Source organism: Canis lupus, chromosome 7, assembly GCF_003254725.2.
Source record: "Canis lupus dingo isolate Sandy chromosome 7, ASM325472v2, whole genome shotgun sequence".
NCBI classification, from domain to species: Eukaryota; Metazoa; Chordata; class Mammalia; order Carnivora; family Canidae; genus Canis; species Canis lupus.
In genome coordinates, this window is record NC_064249.1 from 5,238,130 (window position 1) to 5,254,500 (window position 16,371).

General features: G+C 32.6%; 1 protein-coding gene and 1 long non-coding RNA gene across 4 annotated transcripts in view; one reads left to right on the plus strand and one right to left on the minus strand.

Moving 5' to 3' along the window:
- Positions 1-16,371, plus strand: part of ZBTB41 (zinc finger and BTB domain containing 41) — a 43,668-nt gene that overhangs the window by 17,938 nt on the left and 9,359 nt on the right. For both annotated transcript variants that reach the window (XM_025429728.3, XM_025429729.3), the window contains exons 7-10: positions 4,202-4,297; positions 5,656-5,762; positions 7,220-7,325; positions 12,748-12,836. In XM_025429728.3, coding sequence (XP_025285513.1) covers positions 4,202-4,297; positions 5,656-5,762; positions 7,220-7,325; positions 12,748-12,836 — 398 coding nt within the window. The remainder of the gene's footprint in view (positions 1-4,201; positions 4,298-5,655; positions 5,763-7,219; positions 7,326-12,747; positions 12,837-16,371) is intronic.
- Positions 1-16,371, minus strand: part of LOC112648293 (uncharacterized) — a 30,669-nt gene that overhangs the window by 914 nt on the left and 13,384 nt on the right. The window contains exon 3 of one of the 2 annotated variants that reach the window (XR_003128896.3): positions 7,463-9,859. The exons of the other annotated variant lie outside the window; for it this stretch is intronic. This is a non-coding gene — a long non-coding RNA (uncharacterized LOC112648293). Of the gene's footprint in view, positions 1-7,462; positions 9,860-16,371 lie in introns of those variants that run through there. 2 annotated transcript variants of the gene reach the window in all.

Sequence of the window (16,371 nt, forward strand, 5' to 3'; positions counted from 1 at the left end):
TAGAGAACAGTTCCCTAAAAATCTGAGCCAAGCAAAGGACAAATATATTCTCTAACAAATAGTACACTCAGGTCACCTATTGTGAAGCCTAGTCATCCAAGCCCTCATGCTCTTTGACCGTGCCATCCACGTTTTAGTCCATCACATGTAATCATAGGCAGATAGAAGAATTAAAACACAGAAGAAAAGCATTTAACATGGGAGCTAGATGCCAACACAATCATGAAGGAAAAAAAATAAAATCTTGAAGGAAACAGATTATGCAGAAAGAAGAAAACTTGCAAAAAAAAAAAAAAAGAGGTAAACAACAATTATGAGTATCCTCAGTTGGAGATCTATAATCCATTAGACAAGAAAAAGATGCTATGTAAGAGTCACTAACATAACAAATCAGAGCTCCCAGAAATTCCAAGTGTAATAGACAAAGTACAGACTCTAATGGAAGGATTGAAGAACAAAGTTGAGGGAACCTCCCAAAAGGTAGAGCAAATGATACAGAAGTGTGAGACAAGAATTAGAACATTAGAGAACCAGTCAAAAGGCCCAGAAAGGAAAAGCGAACAACGAAAATAGCAAGGGAAAAAAATCATCACTGAATAATTCAAAATAATTTCCCAGAACTGAAGGACATGAGTTGCCAGACTGAAATTACCCATCAAATGCTTAGGACATTAGATGAAAATAAGCCTACCCCAAGATACATCACTGTGATATTTCAGAACACTGGGCACAAAGAGAAGCTTCTGTATGCTTCTAATTGTTCAAGGAAAAAAAGTTACATACATTGAATTATGAATTAGAATTACTTGGACAGCTCTCTGAATAGCAACACTAGATATAAAATGATACAGTAGTACTTTGGATTGGAGATTTCTGAAAGAAAATTATTTCCAGCCTAGAATTCTGTTCTTAGTCAAATTAACAACCAAGCCTGAAGATACATTAAGACATTTTTCATGATTATCAAAAAGTTAGCCTTTGATGTACTCTTTCTCATGAAGCATCTAAAGGAGCTACAGGAAATAGAAATTGTGATACTGGATAGAGGCAAAGGGAATTCATAGGAGATGGTAAATGAAGTTTCCAAGCTGTCAGTTGTGCAAAATGTGTATACAATGGGTAATCAGCGCACAGTGGTGGTAGTAATGCTGCATGACAGATTGAGGGTTGTCATTGCTAAGATCCCTGCTGGCATGTTTCCTCTTTTAAACATTTTTTTTAAAATTTTTATTTATTTATGATAGTCACACAGAGAGAGAGAGGCAGAGACATAGGCAGAAGGAGAAGCAGGCTCCATGCAGGCTCCATGCACCAGGAGCCTGACGTGGGATTCGATCCTGGGTCTCCAGGATCGCGCCCTGAGCCAAAGGCAGGCGCTAAACCGCTGCGCCACCCAGGGATCCCTATTTTTTTAAAACATTTTTTTTTTAAATTTTTTGTTTCCTCTTTTAGCTAGGGGACAGAATGCTAGAGTAGGTCTGACCCCCAAATTTTGTTTTAAATTTTATTGTCGTAACAACATTTAACATGAGATCTACCGTCTTAACAAATATTTAAGAGTACAATACAGTATTGTTATTAAGTTACAATCGTATTAAGTTATTAATACAGAATTAACATTGAGTTAAGGCACAATGTTGTACAGCAGACCTCTAGAATTTACCCATCTTGCATAACTGAAACTTTATACCCATTGAATAACAGCTCCCCATTTTCTTCTCCCTGATTCAAATTCTTACCTCTTCTCTGCCACTGTATCATACCTGTATACTTGTTAGTGAGGTTCCTACTATTATATTTATGCCTTGCTACTTGATTTAACTGAGGATATTTGTTTCATTTCACAGAAATATTATGACCTATCATAATAGGTCAGAATATTTATGATCTATCCATGAGAATTACAGGTAGCCCATAGTAAGTTTAGAAGCAAAATCTGTATAGCAGCCTATTCACTTTGACTGTATTTCTGTCAGACTTCTAATACTTGATCCACTCTAGGTTGTCAGATGTTCTGATTGTGATGAACCCTCTGTTTTCCAGTGTTTATTCATGACTCTAACACTGACATGTTAGAAAGGACTCTTGCCAGTTCTCAGGCAAGCTACAGCCAGACTTTAATACAGACACCCTGTTCATGCTGTCTTGTGGCTCTTGAGCTAATAGTGACAATATTGTTAGATTTGTGCTTGCTATTCAGTTTTTCAAAAATATACACTATATTACTTAGTGATACATACTACTAGGTAGTAAAAGAAGAAAGGGAATGGCTAACATAAATGGTTATCTGAGAGATCAAGAAGGAACATGTAGAGGCATCCTGAGATTTAGTAATGTTCTAAGTCTTATTCTGCATTTAAGTGTAGTAATACTATCCTTAGAACAAAATGTACAAATTTTATATCCTTCAGTATATAATATAAAAGTTCCATAATTTTAAAACATTAGAAATGCCACTTTCTTAAAATAACAAATTAATGTAATGGTAAAATAGGAAAATCAGTATCCTATATTTACATGAAAACTTCTAGATTGATACAGTTTATTTTATACATTATAAATTCTTTTTTTCTTAAAGGTCTTTCTATAAAAATAAAAAGTAAACCAAAAACTAAAACAATCTCTCCATCTTTTTACTTTTTAATTACTTAATAGATGGGGGTGTAGGAATAACTTTAGGGATAATTTCCACAAAGTTAAATACACCTGCAGCCACACGTGTCAAGTGTTGGTGGGCCTTGTGGAGGAGCACCATCTACTGGCATGTATCTACTTTCATCTCAGGTTCAGCCTTACCACTCAGAAGATGCAGGATTAAAATAAAAACCAAGTATTAGAAACAGTCAAAAGCCCGAAAAGGTCAGAAACATTTCCCTTTACTTTTTTTCCTTCCAGAATAACTTTGTCTATCCTTACTCAGCACTTGACATGTAGGAAATCTCTGAGTGTTAGAACCAAAGGAAATGCTAGCTATATATTTGGAGCAGCAGTGGTTATACAGTAGCCTACCAAAAGTTCAGAAATAACAGAAGTAAAACCAATGAATCACCAAAGTGGTAACTAGTGAAAGTTTATTGTGCCTACATAAAAAAAAAAGGGTTTGCAAATCAGGACCACTCAAACCAAAACATAGAATGAGACTCAGGTATATTTTTATATGCAGTTTATACAATGAGAAAGCAGTGACTGTTTATTCTTCACAGTGGTTGGTTGTGACATTAGAATTTCTTAAGTGATAAAGAATTGGTTAATAGTTACCTCATATCAACCTTAGGAAGGAGCTTTAAGTTTTGGCTGTGATTTTCAGAGGTATAAACAAATGACCCAGGGCAAGTTATCCTTGCAAAATAAGCTATATTAGGCTTTGTTTGTGGGACTAAACTCATTTTGTCTGCTCAGGGAACTTTCAAGACTGATCTCTTTGTTTTTTATTTTAACAAGCCCATCCTGGGTCAGTAGGGCTGGAAGATTTAAGAATGAGAGTGATTGTATTCTTTATATGATTTCCTTTTTTCACATTGGCATCTAGAAGTTACAAGTTACCTGTAAAGCTCTCTTGCCATAAAACATTCTTTTCACAGATCCTGAGCATGTATTTGAAAGAAATAGTACTGATATACTGGATTGCTTATACATTATTAAATTCTCTACTAAAATTCACATCAGTTTTACTTAATGCAGTAGTAATAATTTATCATTTATCATTGTACTTCTTGATAACTGCTTAAGCTGTATAGTTAAATCCTTGAGCAAACTAATGGCAAAGGAAGCCAAAGTTAATTTGTGTGTGTATGTGTCTTAAAGAAGAGACAAAACAGATGTGATTATATGCTTGTGAGACTAATCCAATAAAAAGCAAAAATACTGTAGGAAAAAAGGAAACTGGTCATAGTATCTGTTAGCTTGAATACCTTTCTGGTAAGCGTTCTGAAAATTGTGTTTGTTTGAGAGAGAGGGAGAACACCAACGGGGGGCAGGGGGCAAAGGAAGAGGGAGAGAGAATATCTTAAGCAGGCTGCACAGCCAGCGTGGATCCCTGTGCAGGGGTTGATCTCATGATCAGCCTGAGATCATGACCTGAGCCAAAATCAAGAATCAGATGCTTAACCAACTGAGCCACCCAGGCACCCCTGGAAATCTATGTTTAATATAAGTATTGACATTAAAAAGTCTTCAGATAAGTATATATTTTTTAACACAGGACTACTTTGAAAGAACATTTAAGAATCCATAGTGGAGAAAAACCTCATCTTTGTAGTATTTGTGGGCAAAGTTTCCGTCATGGAAGTTCATACAGGTAAGTCAAGACATTTTTCCCCTATATTGGGTGAGATAAATTATGTCTTTTTAAAATTATGTCTCTATTTTAATTCTGTTTTATTGTTGCATGTTATTTGTTGAATTAAAACATTTCTTAGCACTTAAAATCATGCAAAAAAACTTTGACTTTCCCCCTACGTTACAACTTTTAATATTGTCTTTATTCTGTAGTACAAAATATTAAATATTTCATCATCAAGTTTGCTAAATGCTTTACTAAGTCACTATCATATAAATTTATTTCATTACTTTTCTTTGAATCAAAACTCATTAAAACTCTGATTTTCTAATAACCTTAGTATATTTCATTACTCTTAATTATCAAAGAATATTTTGGAATGAAATATGGCAAAATTGAAAACTCTAGGACTCTCAGTTTAGGAAAGTCTTCTGTGTATTAGTTGTAACCTGTGTAACTGTTTTTAAAGCTGAATCCCTGACCACATGTGCCATTTGTGAAAAGTTGGCTTTTTCCTGAATAAATAATGTGAGATATATGTACATTTTACATGTTTATTAATGCTCTTAGGGTTTTTAATCTTAAGGCTTAAATGTTTACACTTTCATTTTTTATTTTCCTCTTTTACCTCTTTTTAAATAGAATGTGTCCTCTTTAGATGTAATTCAGTCAGTTTATTGGTTTTAGTTATGAAATCAATATCTGTTTTGGCAACTTGAATGGGAAAACTATTCATTTCACTGGGATATATTTGATAGAGGATTATGGTGCTAAAAATAATTCAAGTTAAATGAATTTTAATAATTTAAACATGTATAACCTGTCCTTGGTGACTATAAAATGAACTACACTTTGGTTAGTATGAAGAAAAGTAGCAAAAACGTGTCAGAAAGTTGATTACTTATAAAATTTAGTAAATTTTTACTTACCAATTTATAAATGGTATCAGTTGTCCAGAAAAGGGTTAATTTTTAATTATTTGCTGTATCACAGGTTTAAGTCACTTACCTTATTTGTCTGATTCTAATTACTTCTGACTCATTCCTACTTTTGCTATCTCTGAAACTCCACCAGTCAGATATACAAAAACTTTATACATTTAGTATGTTTAGTGAAGTAGACTTAGGATCTAAGTCAGGAAGGAATGTCATGTAGACGTAGTGTATATGCAAATGTTGAGATGTCTTTTGAAAAAGTGAGTAGGAACCTTGTAGCCTGGTAGTGAAGGAGTCGGGAAAGATGAAAGTTCAAGAAGTAGAGCAAATAACGTATGAGGGTGAATGGATAAGTAAACAGCCCAGTTTCCCTTAGAGTTAATCAAGATTTTTCCTTGGTGTCACCAGTTTTTATGGTCTTCAATTGTTTTTTCTTTATAGACTTCACTTACGAGTACATCATGATGATAAAAGATACGAATGTGACGAATGTGGGAAAACATTTATTCGTCATGACCACCTTACAAAGCACAAAAAAATACATTCAGGTAAAGGAAGGTGTACTTTGTAATGATGTTTATAAGATCTTTTAAAAAGGCACTTGCAACCACATACTGCATCGTGTTTATGTTGGCTATAATTTAAATAATTTGGCAAATGCTGGTCATAGTCACTTCATTGATAATGCTGATTCTGAAAACCTTTTTTAAAATATCTGAAAGGAACATAATTTTATGGCATGTTTTTGTTCACTGTAGTTTTAATCATTTGGTTTCCTTATATGACTACAGACTATATTTTGAAGTTTGTTTTAATCAAATTCTCAAAATTTGCATTTTTGAATATAATGTGAATGTGTGCAGTAATTGATATTGGCATTCCTCTAAAGGGAAATGCCAAGATAACATTTCTCATTTTTATTGGATTTTAAAGAAATTAGCAAAACAGATGTTTGAAGAGAAATGATTATAATTGGGTATTATAGTTTATGTAATAGTGAATTTTTGAAACCCCATCTTTGGAAAAGAGTATGTTAATAATCCTGATCAATTTCGGATCTTTATACTGTATTTATAATTTTTATATTCTGGGGCTTTCTTTCATATTTTCCTCTCAGATTGATGTTCAGGAATGCTAAGAGAGCCAACTATATGAGCACAATAATGGGAAAGAGCCATCTCTATGAGCACAGTAGAACAGGTGATTATTATTATTATAAACATAATCTAAATATAAAGTATGCAATGGCTGTAATTATTTCCTTAAATGATCACGATGAGGTTGCAGTTCTTATCAACACTTTTAAGAGATGCTAACAGTCTGATGACTTTTTCACTGAAATTATGCATTTTCATTTTTAGGAGAAGAATTCTAAATTCCTAATTCTGGAGATGACATGCTTTAATTGCATACTGGATTAAGTTGAAACAGTGGTTTTTTAAAGGCCAAGCCTTTGTAACTGAATATAAGAATGGAGATGAGAAATGGGACTAATCTAGAATTTTACTTCATATTTTATTTTGGCTCATTACAAATAGATGTATGAAATCCCCACAGATGAAAAATATTTTAAAAATAAAGTACAAAGATCTGAAAATTTTCGGGACTTTTTTTATCAACAGTAAAACAGCCTATTCTTGATTCAGTGTATTTTCACTTGAAGTATTTGACATCTAGACTTAATATATTCCTAAAAAAATTAGTAAGTTTTGGAGTAATTTCATTTATCTTCTCTGTAACATTGAAAGGTTAAGATTTTAAGTCTATAGCAAAAAACATATTTGTTGTTTTTCCAAGTGGGGAAAAGGGCTCACATCCATGAAAATAAGCATAGATTTATTGAAGAAAGGTATTTGAGTAGGGAATATAAAACAAATAGCTCAGAATAAAGGGTTACTTTTCTGGTATATTTCCTACCATGTTATCTTAACATTTGATAATATATTTCTGGAGGGACAAACTGAAGTGCATATCATATTATAATCAAAATATTTGGGTCTTTAAGGTGAGAAGGCCCATCAGTGTGAAGAATGTGGAAAATGTTTTGGTCGTAGGGATCATCTCACTGTTCATTACAAAAGTGTACACCTGGGAGAAAAAGTGTGGCAAAAGTAAGTGAAAAAGCAGTTTCTCATAATTACTATATTGGATAACTATAGGTTAGAGGAATTCTATAGCTTCTCTGCTGACCTAACAGAATTGAATGAAACATTTTTGTTTTGTTTTCAGTTGACTCAAGGCTGGGAGGTGGTAGACAGTGAAGTTAATTGCTAATATAAAATCTTGGCATTCTTTGGGCATTTCATTTATCTTTGGTTGCTGTGGCTCTTATCTAAAAATATAAATGTGCTGCTTATATATTATACTTAATAAGAGCAATTTTTGGGACATGTTTCTCATCAGAACTTAGATTTCTTTTTATCACACTGATCATTTAAAAATGGTATTTTATGTGAAGGAGGCATGTGCTGTCCTGAACACCAACTTTTTTTTTTTTTTAATTCCAGTATACTTAACATACAGTGTTATATTAGTTTCAGATGTACAATATAGCAATTCAGCAATTCTGTATATATTCATTGATCATCACGAAAAATGTACTCTTAAATCTCTTCACCTATTTCACCCATCCCCCTGCCCACCTCTCTCGGGTAACTATCAGTTTATTCTCCGAAGAGTCTGGTTTTTTTTGTTTTTTGTTTTTTGTTTTTTCTTTTTAACACCAAATTTTTAATAAAATTTAGATATTTGGATTTAACTGAGATTAGTTGTTGAGTGTAAAATGTTCAGAGAATCCGTGTTCTTGCACAAGGTGTTTGGAACAAAAGCTAAGGTACCAAGAAAGGTAGGTTAATAGCACTGAGCATGATCAACAAAATATACATAGTATCTTTAAATGTGGTAAATGATAGACCTCTTTGAAGAAGAGTAGGAAGTGTTGATTTGTATCCAGTTTTTGTATTCTCATATGCTGGTTTATTGTTTCACTGATTTTGTTCAGTGATTCACTTATTGAATCAATGTATTCATTGTAGTCATTGAATTCTTCTATTCATGAGGTAATAGGAATCCTGCAAAGTGCTAGGATAGAAAGATAAACATGATCCTGTATAGAAAAAGAAATAAGGGAGCACCAGGATGGTTCTGTCAGTTAAGCATCCAACTCTTGATTTTGGCTCAGATCATGATCTCGGAATTGTGAGATCCAGCCCTGCGTCAGCTTGTCCCTCTCCCTCTGTTCTTCCCCTTGATCATGTGCACTATCTCTCAAATAAATAAATACTTAAAATCTTAAAAAAAAAAAAAGGAAATAAGAATTTAAACATATTGTAGGAATGGCTGGAAAATAGACTGAACTGCAGACTCACTTGCTCCTGAGATTCTGTAACTTTTCTCAACCCCTTTATACCTTGAAAATCATTCACTATCTCAGGAACTCTTGTTATATAAATTATAATATAAAACTATATTATTGTTTAAATAAATTATATAAATTGTAATAGAAATTCAATTGAGAAAAAAATGTATTAATTCACTTAAAAATAGTAATATACTCATGCTCACGTAAAAAGCAATTTGTGAAAAAGAGCTATTTTACAAAACAAATTAAAAAATATTAAAAGAGTGGCATGTTTTACATTTTTGTAAATCTCTAATGGCTTAATAGACAGTTGGATTATCATATCTGCTGCCATGTGTTATTTTGTTTGAAGTAAATGAAGAAAATCTAGCCTCTCTGTATACATAGTTGGTAAAAGGAGGAGTATTATGATAGCAGTCTTAGGTAATTGTGGATATTAGTCTTTGCTACTACACCAAAACAGTTTAATTACTAGTTTCTTAAAGGTAGTTGAAAGGTGCAATCTGAAACAAGATTAATGAAGTTTTCATACTCTGTTGTAGTATATTGGTCTTGTACTTGAATGGATTTTTTTTACCTACACATATTATAAAATGATGTATTGTCATTTGGAAAATATGGGTTCACTAAGTTATGCCAATTTTCTAAATGCTAGCACATTTCATAGTGCAGGATCAACAAATCACATTTGTTAATATTGCCTCTAGTTTCTCAGAAAGGAGTGTTGGAAAGCTGTCAAGATCACAAGGGTCAGATGCAAGTTTTCCCAAAAAAAGTTTTTTAAAGATTTAATTAGAAAGAGACAGAAAGAATGAGCAGTGGGGAGGGGCAGAGGGGGAGAGAGAGAGAAGTAAACTCCCTGCTGAACAGGAAGCTTAATGCAGGGCTCGATCCCAGGACCTGGAGATCATGACCTGAGCCAAAGGCAGATGCTTTACTGACTGAGCCAATCAGGTGCCCCAGCCTATTCTCCAAAATTTTTATACTAGCTTGAAAGCTCAAACTCATCGTTGTTGGAAATATTGTCATTTTTTCCCCTTGAAGTAACAGGTTTACTTCCTTTAATTTTTGTGAAAATATCTGCCAAATACTCAAGTCTCTAGTTGTGACTTGTCTTTCATTCTTTCAAGTAAAATGATATTTCATGGAGAAAATGGCTACTTCAGCTCACAAATCAGACTCATGAGTGCTTTTCTTTGAGATAACTGTTGTACTTTGGTATGCAGTAGAAGTGCTTCTTGTGTAGTTCCACTTCATCACAGCGAACATTAAAAAGGCCACATTCTGAAAGGTTGGAATTTAGTAAAATTAGTAATTTAACTCCTTTATCATTTTTTTTTCTTTCTGTTAATACATGGTGGTGAAGAGTACAATGACCATTGGTACATTTTAGTATCACTACCTTGTTTGGAGTTGAGGTGCCAGCACTTTTACCTACCATGCCTTGTATATGTCATTAGTGTAAATGTCAATGCAATGAAAAAGGCAAATAATGTTATGGTATTATTTTGAAAATAACTTTGGTCTTGTAAACCTTATGAAAGAACTTTGGGATTCCCTCACTGCCACCAGAGCCTATGGGCCTATCTATTGTACTGAATAATTATGGAACCAGAACCTGTAGGTTCCACTTTCTACAAGGGTTGGCTAATGGTGGATCTAGAATATGAAGCCTTGTATATCATTTTATGGAACCAGTACTTAGTCCTATGTGATAAAAAGCCATTGAAGTTTTTAAACAAGAGAGTGACACAGTTGGATTTCTTTTGCGGTAGGTCACTCTTACGGATGTATGGAGGCTGGATTTGTGGTGGATAAACTGAGGCAAGTAAATCAACCAGTTGGAAGGCTGTTAGAATTTAGGAAAAAGATGGTGAGGGCCTAACTAGGGAGTAGCATTAGTAATAAATAGCAGAAGATACTTATTTGAAAAATACTTAAGTCTTTTGAGAGAATGGGAATAGTTATGTATGGATAATTTTAAAGGAATTCCTCTTTTCAGGTGGGTGGTTGATAAACCAGCCACTGAGAGAATACAGAAGATGGACTAAGTTTACGGAGGAAGATGAGTTGTTTGGTGTATATTGACTTTGAGATGCTTAATAGAAACTCAAACAGGAAATGTGATAGGTAAATCTAAGTCTAACTCTCAGGAGTGAAGTCTGACCTATGGATAAAGATTTATATGTGAACACATAAAAGTAGATTATCCAGGGAAAGAATGTGGAATGATGAAGGTTAGCACCCCCTCCGCCTACCCATTATTTTCTAATGTTTCTTCTTCCCTTTTGAACACTTTTAAATGGTGACTCTATTTCAGTATCCACTTCTCCACTTTCCATTCACTGTAACAAGCTGTTGTGTATGACTTCTGATTTTACTGTACCTCTTAAATCGCTGTCAGTATAAGTTCCTTTTTGCCACCTGCAATTGACATCTTTAAGTCCTTTACACATTGGGCATCTCAGCTTCATTTGGAACTGTTTATCATTCCTATCCTGAAGCTCTATACTCTAGCATCCCTGTGAGAAGGGAGAGCTGATCCATCTAGATCTTTGTAGATTTTATCTTTATCCTATGTTCACTGTGGGGCAATTAAATGAGCATATCTGTGTTCAAAACTTCACTCCATTCATAGTGTAGACCCAGATTTCTTAGCCACACCACTAAGACAGTTTGGGCCAAATAATTCTTAGTTGGAAAGGTGTCCTGTAAAGTGTAGGATGTTTATCAGTATTCCTGGCTTCTGTCCACCAGATGGCAGTAGCACCTACCCCGGGTTGTGAAAACCAAAAATGTCTTTAAGCATTGCTAACTGCCCCATGGAAGTCAAAATTGCCCCTAGTTGAGTACCCCTGCATCTATTTCTGTGCCTGCCCATGGTGACTCTGTATCTCTTTTTGAATTTACTATTGATATGAATGGAACAAGACAAACCAAGCATACTGGTTACAAATCTTTTGCTAGGTTTATCAGTGACACTCCCAAGTCACTAAATCTAGATTATATTTTTAAATGTCTGTTTTATCAAGTAGAAGTAAGTTTCTGGAAGACAGGACCTTGCATAGAGTTTTTGTAGCCACTTTATAAATGTTGAGTTGAATGAATTGAAAAGTATGAATGCCATTTGAAACCTTAGGCATACTATTGCTATTGAATATTGGTAACAATCTGCTAACCATTCCAGTAAGACTCAGTAGATATGTTAAGAGCAAAGTGTCTTACAGAATATTACAGCTGCATATATTTGAGTTAATTATTTTCCCATATACTCATCAGATATGAATTAGTTCCAAGGTGAGATGATGGGCTTTCCTAATAACCACAACTTAAATGCTAATCATTTTACAAATATCTTACTCCTCATAATGAAATTGCGATCTAGGATTTTTAATTCACAAACACAAATTCTTAGGTACTACATTTCACTGCCTGATAAGGCAGCTTTGAGTAATTTACAGCTTTTTATGTCTATTCATCTGTAATAAAAATAAAGGACTGGTATCTCATTCTTTTAAAATTTAGGTATAAAATTTAAGTTTGTAATATTTATTATTTGTGTTATTAAGTGAACCAGTTAGAGCAGTGTTACTTTTTTGATGAAGGCACATTTTGAGACTGCTGCAGTTTCTCTTCATTCGGCTCCAACATCTATTTTTTGAATTTAATTAAGGTATACTGTATGTCCATAAAAATTCATTCTTTGTAGTGTATTGTTCCACAAGTTTTTTCAGTTGCATGCAGTCATGTAATCATTACCACAGTCGAAATACAGTGTAGTTCCATCACCCCTAAATTTCTACCAGACCTTTTTGTTCAACTCCTTTTTTCTTTCTTCAACCCATCATTGATCTGTTTCTGTCCCTATAATTTTTCCTTTGATGTTTTTAATAGCAAGTAATAATAATACAGAAGGTCAATGATTTAAATTTTAAAACTAAGTTGTTTAAAGTTAGAAGTCTAAGGACCTCTTTTTATAGATTTGTTTGTTGAATGTAACTGGTGGAGGAAGAATCAGAGATAAAGTTGGTACTTTAAAAGTATTTCCACATTCCTTTGGAATTCTGTGCTTTATTACTGTGAGAACTATAAGTAACTTTAGTAAATAATCTTATAACCTTTTTTCATGATGTTAAATTTATATTGAAAACAACCTTTTTTATGTTTCTTAGATACAAAGCAACCTTTCATCAATGTGATGTTTGTAAGAAAATTTTTAAAGGCAAATCAAGTCTAGAAATGCATTTTCGGACTCATTCAGGTAAAAGTTAGTGGGTACTTTAATATCTTTATGTAATTGGGAGTAAAATATGGACATTTAAACCTTGTTCTTCTTGGTTAAATTGTTCTTGGTTAAATTTTCCCTTTACGATTTTTACTTATTATGTTAAAATTGGCATCATAAATGAGCAATATTCTGCCCATCAATTCTCTACAAGCTTCAATAGTTTTGAATATTGTGGAATTTGGGCAGATTTTTCTCCTTGGGAATTTACTCAACTTTTAGCTCTAATTTTCCCCTTTTCTGGATGTTTATGTTTGCTCTTTCTGTGTGTAATTCTCTACAGACATTCCTTTTTTTCTTTTTTCTGTTTTAAAATACCCAGATATGATTTGATCGTCTTGCTTATTACCAAGTTACCCTGTAAACTACCCTTTTCACATAGTGGGTTGTGACTTAGGAGAATTCCGATTGCTCCATGTTTTCACCAACACTTGATACTGTCTTTGTTTTAAGCCATTCTGATGGGTATGTAGCACTGTCTCCGAGTGGCTTTAATGTGCATCTCTCTGAAGGTAATGATACTGACACCTTCCCATGCACTCATTTGAATATCCTCTTTCTTGGAACACCTGATTCATTCTTCTGCTGCTTTTCTTAAACTGGATTGTCTGTCTTTTTCTAATTGATTTATAGGAGTTCTTTCTGTATTCTGGATATGAGTCCATTGCTGGATATCTAAATTGCAAATTTATTCTACTCTGTGGCTTTCTTCTTCACTGTAGTAATGATATCTCTCAGTGACTGAAGTTCTTGAATTTTATAGAAGGCATGTGTCAGGGTTTTTCTTTTTCCAGTTAGGTTCTTACTGTATCCTTTTGAAGAAATTTTTGCTTATTTCAAGGCTGTTAATATTTTTTTCTCTTACCTTTTAGATGTTTTAATTTAGATATTTAGATTATGAACCTTCTCTAAGTTACTTTTGTGTTCATTATTAGGCAAAGGTCAGAGTTCCTTTTTTACTTTTCTCTTTTTACATGTAGCTATCTAATTACCCTAGAACCATTTATTAGAAAGACCATCCTTTTTTTACAGCATTTTATTGGTGTATGTGTTTTAAATTAAGAGATCATATATATTGGTTTGTTGCTGGGCTCTGTTCAGTTCTTTCGTACTATATCCTTGTACCATTGCTATACATTTAACTTACTGTGACTTTTGACATCTAGTACTGTAGGTTATCCAGCTTTGTTCTTTTTTGATGTCTTTATTCTTGTTTATGTTTTTATATAAATTTGAAACATTAATTTCCAAACATAAACACCTGCTAGGAATGTTATTAGAATATCATTGAGTATATAACCAATTTTTCCCTAATTGATTATCTTTATAATATTGAATGAATCATCCAATCCATGGACAATCCCTACATTAACTTAAGTCCTTTTAATTGTTTCTCAAAGGTGTTACACTTTTGCGGGGTACCTGACTGGCTCATTCGGTGAGGCATGTGACTCTTGCATGAAGCCTACTTTTAAAAAAAAGTTATAGTTTTTTAGTGTAGATATCTTACACATTTTTATTACATTTATATCTAGATGTCTGATTTTTTTGTACAAAATTTTATAAACTGTATTTTTATTTGTATTTGTTTCTGATGTATAGAAATGCAGTTGAGTTCCCATGTTGACTTTATATCCAATGACTTTGCTAAGTTCTCATATTTTTATAGTTTAGCTCTTTTTGGATTTTCCAAGTATACAAACTGGCCATCTGTGAATAGTGACAATTTAATTTCTTCCTTTTTAAGTCCTTTTATTTCCCTGTTGGCCTTATTGCTTTGGTTGACATCACCAATAGTATATGAATAGAAATACTGATAGTGGCCATTTGTCTTATTCTCAATCTCCAGGGAAAAGCTTTCAGTATTTTATTATCAAGTATGATGTTTCTATATATTTTATAGGTTACTGTTTCTCAGTCAGATAAATTACCATCCATTCCTAATTTATTAAGAGTGTCATGAATAGATATTGAATTTAATCAAAATTTTTTCTGCATTTATTGAGGTGATCATATCTTTATCCTTTATTAATGAGATAAATTACATTAACTAATTTTTTAATATTAGATCTTTCATTCCTGAAATAAACACAAATTGATCATGTATTATCCAATTACTATATAGTTTAATTTGCTTATAATTTGTGTCTTTTTTTTTCTTTTTTTGGTCTGTGTTGATTTAGATGTATTCCCTTTTTTTTTTTTTTTTTTCCCCCCTTGTAGTGTTCCTGACAGGTTTTTATTAAGACTGTGCTGGCCTCAAAAAATGATTTGGGAAATGACACATCATTTTTAAATGAAATGAAGGAGTTTATGTAAAGTTGGCATTATTTCCTTATTCATACTTGGAGGAATTCACTGATAAATCCCTCTGAATCTATTTTCTTTGGAGAATGACTTCAATGAAAGATTCTTTAATAGTTACAGAGCTGTCAAACCTTTTTTTCTTATTTTTAAATAACTCTAAAATATGAAGTCTATCAGCAGAATTCAAGGTATCATATATATATTTTAGTGACTATAGAATTTTTTTTTTATTTTTCCCTTGTTTATACATGTTTTTTATTTCACTTCTTTTTATCAAAAAATTTTTTGGCATTAATTTCTGTTTTTCCCTAGCTTTTCTACATCAATCCCTAACTTGTTAAATTTTAGCATTTCTTTTTTTTTCTTATTTTTTCTTGTATGTATTTTAAAGTTCTATGTTGCCCCCTAAACACTATTTTAATTAGATTCCACACTTTACTTTCTGGTTCATGTTTTTATTCCAATTCATTTACAATATTTTCTAATGTATATTCTTTATTCTCTGATTTATAGCTTATTTTTTAATTGCATTGCTCAATTCCTAAATATTAGTGTTTTCTAAGTATTTTTACATCGCTGATGTTGTGATATATGTTTTCTGTCTTTTTGCTTCTAATCTTTCTGTGGATCTGTATTTAAGATGGGTGTTTAGAACATCATTTTATTATCTCTTATGACAATCGCTTTTAATTAGGATGAGTTTAGTCATTAAAATTTTACATAATACTTATTTGGGTTTAAACCTGTCATGCTATTTGTCCCATCTGTTCCTTGATACTTTCTTTCCCTTGTCTTCACTTCCTTGTAATCATGGAGAATTTTTATTATACATTTTCCCCTCAGTTAGCTTGTTAATTGTATGTTCTTGCATTGTTCTTTAGTAGTCACCCTAAAGATTGCTGTGTATATTATATTCATAAATTATTAGAGTCTAAAGTTAATTCTTTATCAATTTCTAGACAATTCAAAGATTGTAAAACACCTTTATCTCACTTTTATGCATGTTATGTATTTTAATTCTACATATACTTTAAACCACATAAGACATTATATTTTGGTTCGGTTTAAATAATCCATATTATTTATTTTAAACCATGTATTTGTCCTTTACTGTTTGCTGCTTTCTGCACTTGCATTCTTCCACCTAGTATTTTTTCTTTCTTCATGAAGAACTCCTTTGGTGTGGATATCTGCAGGATAAGTA